The following is a 9,785-nucleotide window of genomic DNA, read 5'->3' as shown; positions in this document are numbered from 1 at the left end:
AGGTGGGGTCAACTTAGTATTTGGAGAATTCCACGTGCACTGTGGAAGCAAAAAGAAAAACAGCTGACCTACACACAGAAGCCAGAGAAAGAGGAGGGAATGTGGACTGTCAGGGAGGGAAATCAACTCAGGGGAAAATTCCTAGAGGCTATAACCCAGAAAATCCTGAAGGATGCCATGTAATTGATGATCTCATCTATCCATGAGGCTGCTCAGAAATGCCCACCCCTCTTGCCACTGGCAGACATGCACACACCAGAGAAGATTCCAATTTAGTATCCTCCCTCTATTCACAGAACATTTCCTCAAGTCCACTCTGAGTGGAGGCTGCATCACAACCAGGGGATTTCCCTGTCTTCTTTCAGGGCTGTTAATACAAACTCTTCAACTAGTAACTGAGGTGTCACCACTGGGGATTCTTCTAATTGGCCGAAAGCTGATATGGCAGGGTTTGGTTTGGGTGTCTTCAGATTTCCTGGTCTGGAGTTCCTCACAGTTACTCTACAACTCAGAACAGCAACTGCTGAGGCTGCCTTGGGAAGAGGATGATCCTAAACAAAGCTCTGATGCTGGGGGCCCTCATCTTGACCACTGTGATGAGCCCCTGTGGAAGTGAAGACATTGTGGGTGAGTGCATGGGTGAGGGATATTTTCTGGAGCTGAAAAACAGGAAATTGAAGGAATGGAGAGAAAACAATTTGCAAAGAAATTATAGAGATTTCCCAAGGGCCCCTTCCGTATTAAGAGATTTAAAAATTATGGCTGTTTTTCCTTCAGAAAACCAGAGTCCCAACCTACCCTTTTTGTTATCTATGCTGTTGGCATTCTCACTAAGGATGCTATTCTATTTATATCATATTCAGTGACGATAGCCTGGTGGTCTCCATGTCATTCCATCATGATTGCCTCAAAAATTAGTGAGGTTTCCAACGGTGAAGAATTTTTTATTACCAAAAATTTGTGAAGTGTCACTTTCAAATTTCTCTGAACAACTTTTGAAGCTTTTCATATGTCTCCTGTAGTAGAACTTGGATTAAATAGCTCCATTAACTATATACTCTATAGATATTAAGAAAGATGCCCTTTTCTTTCTCTCAGACTTGCTCTCATTTCCACATAGGAACTGGCACAGGTGGGGAGTGGGTAGAGGAGCCCAGCAGGCTGAATGCCCTCAGCAGTCATCTCACCACATGGTCCTCACTTACTCTCAGCTGCCTCATACGTGTCACTTAGCAAATAAATAAAATAGGCATGTAGATAAGCTTTGTAAATAGTGAAAACATGAATGTCAATTTTTTTACATATTTCTAGTAGGTATAGCTTCACATTTCTTTTCTTTAGCAAAATAAGGAATCTTTTTATTTTAAAATTGAGAATTTATGATAGAAAAACTTGGTAAATTAAATCATGTAATTCTTAAATTATCAACCCAAATTACCTGTTCTTCACCTCATCTAATAAAGTCCTATAAAAAGAAAAGTGGGCCAGACATGGCGGCTCACGCCTTAATCCCAGCACTTTGGGAGGCAGGAGGATCATTTAAGCCCAGGAGTTTGAGACCAGCCTGGGCAACATAGCAAGACCTCATCTCTACAAACAAAAATAAAAATAAAAATAAGCCAGGCATAGTGCTGCATACCTGTGGTCCCAGCTACTCAGAAGGCTGCAGTGGAAGGACTGCTTGAATCTAGGAAGTGGAGGCTGCAATGAGCCATTATGGCACCACTGCACTCCAGCCTGAGTGACAGAGAGAGACCCTGTCTCAGAAAGAGGAAAGAAAGAAAGAAAAGAAAGAAAGACAGAAAGGGAAGAAAGGAGGAAGAAAAGAAAGAAAGAAAGAAAGAAAGAGAGAAAGAAAGAAAGAAAGAAAAGAAAGAAAAAAGAAAGAGGAAGGAAGGGGTGAGAGAGGGAGGGAGGGAGGGGAAGGAAGCACAGATTAATTATTTGGTCTTTTGTCGTCCATCTCTTTCCACCTCTCTTCATGCATTCCTTTCTCCCTTTGCCCTTTCAGGATCCATCTCTGACTCCTTGCTCCTTTATAATCATGGACAGTGGGCTTGTAAAACAGAAGTTGAAACGTCAAATAGTTAAAAGGGGAATTGAACAGGAAGCTACTCTAAACTTCCACGACCTTATTTACTGTGGCTGCTCCACTGATTACCTGCTTCTCCAGAGCACTTGGCTTCTTTGTTCCAAACTTCCTTTCTTCAACCTCACACCAGAGTGCCCTGGTCAGGCTGGGCTCATCCATTAGGCACAGCGTGGGCAGTGCAGGGGACCCTCCATCCTGTAAAGCTACAAAAGAATGTTTTAACTCCTTCTAAAGTTAGAAAAAAAAGAAATTTCAGAGCCTAAGAAAATGTTTTAACTTCTAATTCAGCCTGAATTATATTGTCTTTATACCAATTCAGTCATAAAATATAATTTTCCATATTTTTATGGAGGAAGGGGCCCACAAAAGCAAGAGTGCTTGGGGCTCACAATTCAGAATGCAGCCCTGGTCATGGCTGATCCTGGCCTTCATATGGTTCTGCTACCCGTGTGCCTGTCAGTCTTCCCCAAAATCTATGCAGCCCTCTAATATAGCAACTGTCAATTAATACACATGTTTGAGCACACAGTGAACTAAGTTTTAAGGATTCAAAGATGAAAAGCCATGCTATCTTCCCTGAAGACGGTGCTAAGACTAGTGACAGAAGCAGTATGGGGTTCAGGAAAGCAGAAGGCCATTGCTGAGAGGGCAGTGGCCCCAGCAGAGGTGGAAACTGTGTAAGTGACTTGGTACCCACTGGGCCAGCAGGGTGACGTCCTCCAGCAAAACTCAGCATCCAAGACAAGTACCAGATGAAAAGAAGGATTGCATGAATTCCACATATATTCATGTTTGAACAAGGAGTCAAGGTTTATTGCAAGGATAAAGAGGTTTTGTTGGTAGCCTGTTAAGATCAACCAGGGCAGTCATAATGGTTAGGGATGAAGGTGAGCTGGAAGAGGAACAGACAAACTTGGAGAGCCAGACGCTGAGATGGAGGGGTTGGAGGTCATAACACGGTCAAAAACATGTTGATGAGAGGACTTAGCCACAAAGTTGTTAACTAAGCAGAGACCTCTAGGATGAATTTCAGGATTTCTCCAGGAAGTCCTAAAAGATCATTTCACTTCAGGGAGAAAAACAACAGACCACTGCAAAGGCCAGAGAATGTGAAAGAACAATGTAGTTTGGTTTGCTTGACAGATACTTGTGAAGGATGTTGGAATGTAAGGCTGTGGATATCCTCCTCACAGAACTCACCACAGTACATTGTATTTGCTCCCTTACCTACCTGACTCTCCCTCTATTCAGCTGGTTTCTTGATGGCAGACAATGCCTGACTGGTGTTTTACACATCCCTGCTATGTCTGACCCTTGCAGATGCTCAGAAGGTGGGGAAGGAAGGAAAGATACAATGGTAAAAGGCTTACACGTGTCTTGACAAGAATGTCCACTTAGGCTCATTTGGCTGGAGTTGTGCTACATGGCTGCCATTCTGCTCTGGCATCCTCAGACAAGCACACTGCCCGTTAGAGGAAAAAGGGCTTAATTTACCTGAGTCCTCAAGTGAATATCAGTATCACGTTAGAACTCTGTAGAAATTCAGTAACCTCCTTCGAAGGAAAAAAAAGTGAGGGGAATGACAGAAATTCAAAAACTAGTAGAGCTTCCAATTTTCATTTCAGAAGAAATCAGCTGCTCTCCTCCAAGGACCATTACTAGGAACAAAGCAGAGATCTTAGAAGGAGGCATTGTTTACTTATTATATTTTTTGTAATGTTATTACTGTTCTTGCAATACTCTTTCTTAAACTCTACAATTGTTAGCAGAAATTATTTTAATTAATAAGATCCTGCATGCTTTTTCTTTATTAAAAAGTCAAAAAGAAAATAGAGTGTCCTGTTCCGAGCCAGTCCTGAGAGAAAGGGAGGTATAATCAAGTCGTTATTGACTGATGAAAGAATTAAGTGAAAGATAAATCTTAGGAAGCAGAAGGAATTAACCTAATATCTGACTAAGAAAGCTACGTACTATGATAATGCATTCATTCCTTCTTTTGTTCAATTACACTATTTAGTCACAAGTACATGATGTGGCAGGCACTCAGGAAATAGTAAAAATTAGACCTGTGATATTCTACCCTTTTGTAGCACACATTATAGTGGGAAAAAAGTGCAATTTTAACCGGACAACTACCAACACAAACAGAGGAGGAAGCAGGGGCTGGGAATGCCCACGGGCTGTGCCAAAGATGAAGCCCATAATATTTGAAAGTCAGCTTCTTCCATCGTTTTGTATTAAGGTTCTTTCTTCCCCTCTTCTCCACCTTCCTGCTTGTCACCTTTACTCATCAGCTGACCACGTTGCCGCTTATGGTATAACCTTATACCAGTCTTATGGTCCCTCTGGCCAGTACACCCATGAATTTGATGGAGATGAGGAGTTCTACGTGGACCTGGGAAGAAAGGAGACTGTCTGGCGATTGCCTGTGTTCAGCAAATTTACAAGTTTTGACCCACAGGGTGCACTGACAGAAACCGCTACGGGAAAATACAACTTGGACATCCTGATTAAACGCTCCAACTCCACCGCTGCTACCAATGGTATGTGTCCACCATTCTGCCTCTCTGTACTGAATCTATCCCTTCACAACAAGTTTCATTATTTTCTTTCCAAGAGGTTTCCAGATCTTCTCATGGCAATTGCTGAAATTTTATCATCTCCCTTCTCTAGAGTCACATATTCCCATGTAATACAAGGGTCTTTCCATTATGCATTTATTAAATCCTTCTAGGAGAGCTCTCATCAACCTCCTACTTTATTGAACATGCCCACAGAGAGAAGGGAACAAGAATAAACCAAAGACAATGTGTCGTTGCTCCCAAGCAGAAGTTAAATAAGACCTCTTTGACCAGCAGCAGAGGAAATGCTGATAGGAGGGCTCTTCCAGGACATAATGCAGAACCTCAGGGCAGAGCTATTCACACTTCACATCAGTGCTGCTTCCTCACCACAGAGGTTCCTGAGGTCACAGTGTTTTCCAAGTCTCCCGTGGCGCTGGGTCAGCCCAACACCCTCATCTGCCTTGTGGACAACATCTTTCCTCCCGTGGTCAACATCACATGGTTGAGCAATGGGCACTCAGTCACGGAAGGTGTTTCTGAGACCAGCTTCCTCTCCAAGAGTGATCATTCCTTCTTCAAGATCAGTTACCTCACCTTCCTCCCTTCTGCTGATGAGATTTATGACTGCAAGGTGGAGCACTGGGGCCTGGAGGAGCCTCTTCTGAAACACTGGGGTAAGTGTGCGTTCCACCACTTTTTGATGCTCTCCTGTCTGCCAAGTTCAGAACTTCCTGCTTTTTACTCCTATATCCCGAAACGTGTTTTCCACACTTCATGAGATTTTTTTCTCTCTCTCTCTCTTTTGTTTTCTGAAAGAATAGAGCAATGAAAGGAGAGATTTGTTGAAAATGAAAGTACACTCCACAGGGTGGGAGCAGGCCTGCCACTTCATGGGTTTCTAGTGACAGACTTCACTCTCCTCCCTAAGCCTGGGGCCTTGAGTCTTTGCAAAGCCAACCCTCCATCCCATCCCATCCCACACACATGCACAAGAGCACACTCTGCATTCTGACCCCAACAACTTCAATTCCACAGAGCCTGAGATTCCAGCCCCTATGTCAGAGCTCACAGAGACTGTGGTCTGCGCCCTGGGGTTGTCTGTGGGCCTCGTGGGCATTGTGGTGGGCACTGCCTTCATCATCCGAGGCCTGCGTACAGTTGGTGCTTCCAGACGCCAAGGGCCCTTGTGAGTCCCATCCTGGAAGGGAAGGTAAGATTGAGATTAGTTAGAGCTGAAGCCACAGTATGAGGGGAGGGAAAGTGGTAGGGGGTTGTGGAAACAAATGTGGTTGAAAGTAGCAGGGGAATTGGGAAGTGGCATGATGATGACACAGGAGCCCCTTCGGAGCCATCCTTCTCATGTCTGTCCTATTGCAGGTGCATCGCCATCTACAGGAGCAGAAGAATGGAGGTGCTACATGACATAGCACTATTCCCTGGCCTGATTTATTATATCCCTTTTCTCCTTCAAATATTTCTCCTCTCACCTTTTCTCTGGGACTTAAGCTGCTATATCTCCTCAGAGCTCACAAATGCCTTTTGAATTCTTTCCCTGACCTCCTGTTTTTTTTTTTTTTTTTTCTTTTCTCAAATGTTACCTTCTAAGAGATGACTGGGGTAAGCCACTCAGCTACGTAATTCCTCAGTAACCTCGATCTAAAATCTCCATGAAAGCAATAAATTCCCTTCATGAAATCTATGCCAAATTTCTCCATCTTTCATCCAGGGCTCACTGAAACTATGGCTAAGAATTGGGAGACTTTTATGTTTCAAGCCAATTTAATCTCCTTTCCCAGGTCATATTTTACGTCCAGTAACACAGAAGCAACCAAGTACAGTATAGCCTGATAATGTGTTGATTTCTTAGCTGATGCTAATGTTTCTTTCTTCCTTGTGTTCCCATCGTTGGGACTGCCACCCACCCCTCAATTCAGGCAACAACGAAGTTACTGGATACCGTACTCTGCCCTTGGCTCAGAATTGTTATAGCAAAAATTTTAAAAACAAAAAATAAGTCTGTACTAATTTCAATATGGCTTTTAAAAGTATGACAGAGAGATAAGTTAGGATAAAGGAACTTTGAATCTCAAAAATATCAAAAGTAAAAATTTATTCTCAAAACTTTAATATTGTAAAGAATGGTGACAGTAGAAGCCTTCCACTCCCATCCTCACCTTGAGGGAATAAAAATTCTTTAGACAGGAAAAGAAATGGGAGTCAGAAAAACATTAGAATAAGACAATAATGTGGGCATCTAAACAGGATCAAATACTTTCTCCTCACATAGTGTTACTGACAATGGGAGAAGGGATGGGAGTAGAGGCCACAGACATATCTAGGAGCCCTGAATAGAGGCGCAGTCTGCCTCACCTCCTGAGTGAGGCTTTGCTAGAGAACCATGTAGCTTTCCCTGTGCCACCCTGACATGAAGGAGACAGTATAGTGGATATGGCTGCAGGATGTTTCTAGGAAACATGCCGACAAAAAACAGCACCAATATCTTCAGAAATTCCCAGCCCTTTCCTCTCACCCCTCCTGGCTAAGGAAGCGTGAGCTTAGGAGAGAGACCCTAGGAAGAGCAGCACAGTTGAGACAATGTGGAAGCAGCTGTGGGTGCTGTGTCCTCCACTGGGTTCGCCATCTCCTAGCAGAAGCTCTTCCAGAGGAAACGGGTCAGCAGTGACCTCACGGCTCTAAACACCTACAAAATCTGTGAGAATATTTCTATACATGCTACCTGCATCAGTAAGTTTACATTTTAATTGGAAGAAAAAGACAAAACATTAATTAATTGATACAGTATAGTTTGGTGCAAAGAACTCTAAATCCAAATCCAGGACTCAGTACTTTGAAGCTAGTATTTTAAACTTTATAAATGGGTAAAGTATCCAACACTTCTGGCCTTATTTTTCTCATCCACAATGTAGGAGTAATAATACTTGCCTTGCAGAGTTATTGACAGAATTTGAATAATCGTGATATATACTCAATGCCTTACACATGGTATATAAATACATAAGAAAACATTGTGGTTCTATTTATAATTAATTCATTTAAAAGAATGGATCTTATTACATGAAAAGCACTTTTTGTTTTTCTCAGCCCCTAAATGATTTAGGAAATTCTAATGTAGAGCTATGGGTGAATTTCTTTTCATATGATAATTGGAGGATATTTTTCTTTCTCCAGAATGAGAGAGGCTGAGATTGGATTGCTAAGACAACTCTCAGGATGAAAAGTTGTAATATTTGACTTTGGTTTTCAACTCTCTAAGAAGGGATATATTTCCTTTATGGCCCATAAGTGTTTATTCAAGGTATATCATATGCAACAGATGTCTATGCATGTTTAGTTTGGGGAAGAGATGAAGAAAGTTCAAGGAGAAAATAATTTAAAATGCAGACTGGGAATCAGTAAGCACAGGGAATCTGAACCAGTGATGATCATGAAAATGTCCATTACAGAGCACAGAGGATTTTTAGGTCAATAAAACTATTCTGTTTAACACCACAATGGTGAAAAATGTCTTTATGCATTTGTCCAAATCCACAGAATGTACAACAGGAATGAGAGTCAATGTAAACTATGGACTTTGGGTGATAATGATGTGTCAATGTAAGTTCATAAATTGTAGCAAATGTGCCACTCCTGTGGAATATGTTGCTAATGGGGGAGGCTATGCATGTGTGGGAGCAGAGTGTATCTGGCAACAGTCCCTAACCTTTTTGGCACCAGGGACCAGTCTTATGGAAAACAATTTTTCCACAGATAGTGGGGGGAAAGGGGGCATGATTTGGGGATGAACTGTGAAACTGTTCCACCTCAGATCAACAAGCATTAACTAGATTCTCATAAGGAACATGCAACCTAGATCTCTTGCATGCACAGTTAACAATAGGGTCCGCCCTCCTATGAGGTCTAATGCCACCACTGATCTGACGGAAGGCGGGGCTCAGTTGGTAACGCTGGCTCGCCCACTGCATGGCCCGGTTTCTAACAGGCCAGCAACTGGTACCAGTCCATGGCCCAGGGGTTGGGAATTTCTGGGATATCTCTGCACCTTCTGCTCAGTTTTTCTGTGAACCTACAACTGCTTTAAAATAAAGTCTATTTTTTAAAGGGAAAGAAAAGGTAACCAATTATGATCCCAAACATACAAAATAAAAATTTTAGTATGAAAAACAGTCACATTAAAACACACAGATGTACTAAGAAGTTTTTAGCAATGATGTTTCAAATTTTATATAAATTCAATGATTCATGAGGCAAGAACCCAGCATTTTGGAGTTATGTGCATTTGTGTGTGTGTGTGTGTGTGTGTGTGTGTGTGTGTGTGTGTGTGTGTAATATAAGGGTTAAACTGAATAGCATAATGGCCAGAGTCATACAGAAATCTACAAATGCCCAACTCAGACTCCTTCTTCAAGAAGTACTGTGGAAAGCAAATTTAATGATACTTGCATTTTATTAAAAGGATGTATTAAAAACATATTTATGTAATGTTAAAATAGCAGAATTAAAACTAATTCTAAAAAATAAGAGTAAATATTTCTTTTTATCAGCTAAAAAGTGGGGTCATTGTTGACATTACTATAAACAGGGATACAGATCAACCTGCATGATTTTAAATCATGCGATTCTTAAAAAATTATTTGAGTTATTTGAATTGCTTCAGATTACACACATAAAGTGTGACTTCATTAATATTTAATATTACATTATCTAAAATTTACAAAATTCGTGCGTCATAGAGGCATTTTGGAGGCCAATGGGGGAGGATTGCTTGAAGCCAGGAGTTCAACAGCTGCCTAGGTAACAAAGCAAGACCACATCTCTACAACATAAAAATAAATTAGTGCATGGTGGCATGCCTGTAGTCCCAGCTACTCTGGAGGAAGAGGAGCACTTGAGTCCAGCAGTTCAAGGCTTCAGTGGGCTAGGAGTGTGCACTGAGCTTGCTCCAGCCTAGGCAACAGAGCAAGAGCCCATCTCTAAAAATAAATAAATAAATAACATTTATAAAAATTTTTTTTTAGGTTTTGGGGTACATGTGAAGAACATGCAAGATTGTTGCATAGGTACACACATGGCAGCGTGATTTGCTGCCTTCCTCCCCTTCGCCTATATCT

At 41.7% G+C, this 9,785-nt stretch overlaps 1 protein-coding gene across 1 annotated transcript; it reads left to right on the top strand.

Moving 5' to 3' along the window:
• Nucleotides 1–470: 470 nt before the first annotated feature.
• LOC105704667 (HLA class II histocompatibility antigen, DQ alpha 1 chain) lies at nt 471–6,355 on the top strand. Its single transcript, XM_064361208.1, has 5 exons — nt 471–627; nt 4,387–4,635; nt 5,049–5,330; nt 5,692–5,866; nt 6,034–6,355. Exons 1-4 carry the CDS (start codon nt 546–548, stop codon nt 5,844–5,846), a joined length of 768 nt encoding a protein of 255 aa, XP_064217278.1. The 5' UTR covers nt 471–545; the 3' UTR covers nt 5,847–5,866; nt 6,034–6,355.
• The last annotated feature ends 3,430 nt before the right edge of the window (nt 6,356–9,785 follow it).

This window comes from Aotus nancymaae, unplaced genomic scaffold (assembly GCF_030222135.1).
Source record: "Aotus nancymaae isolate 86718 unplaced genomic scaffold, 86718_ANA_hifiasm-v0.15.2.pri h1tg000040l, whole genome shotgun sequence".
Lineage (NCBI taxonomy): Eukaryota > Metazoa > Chordata > Mammalia > Primates > Aotidae > Aotus > Aotus nancymaae.
Note: the sequence above shows the minus strand (reverse complement) of the source record. Positions and strands in the feature narration are given on the sequence as shown.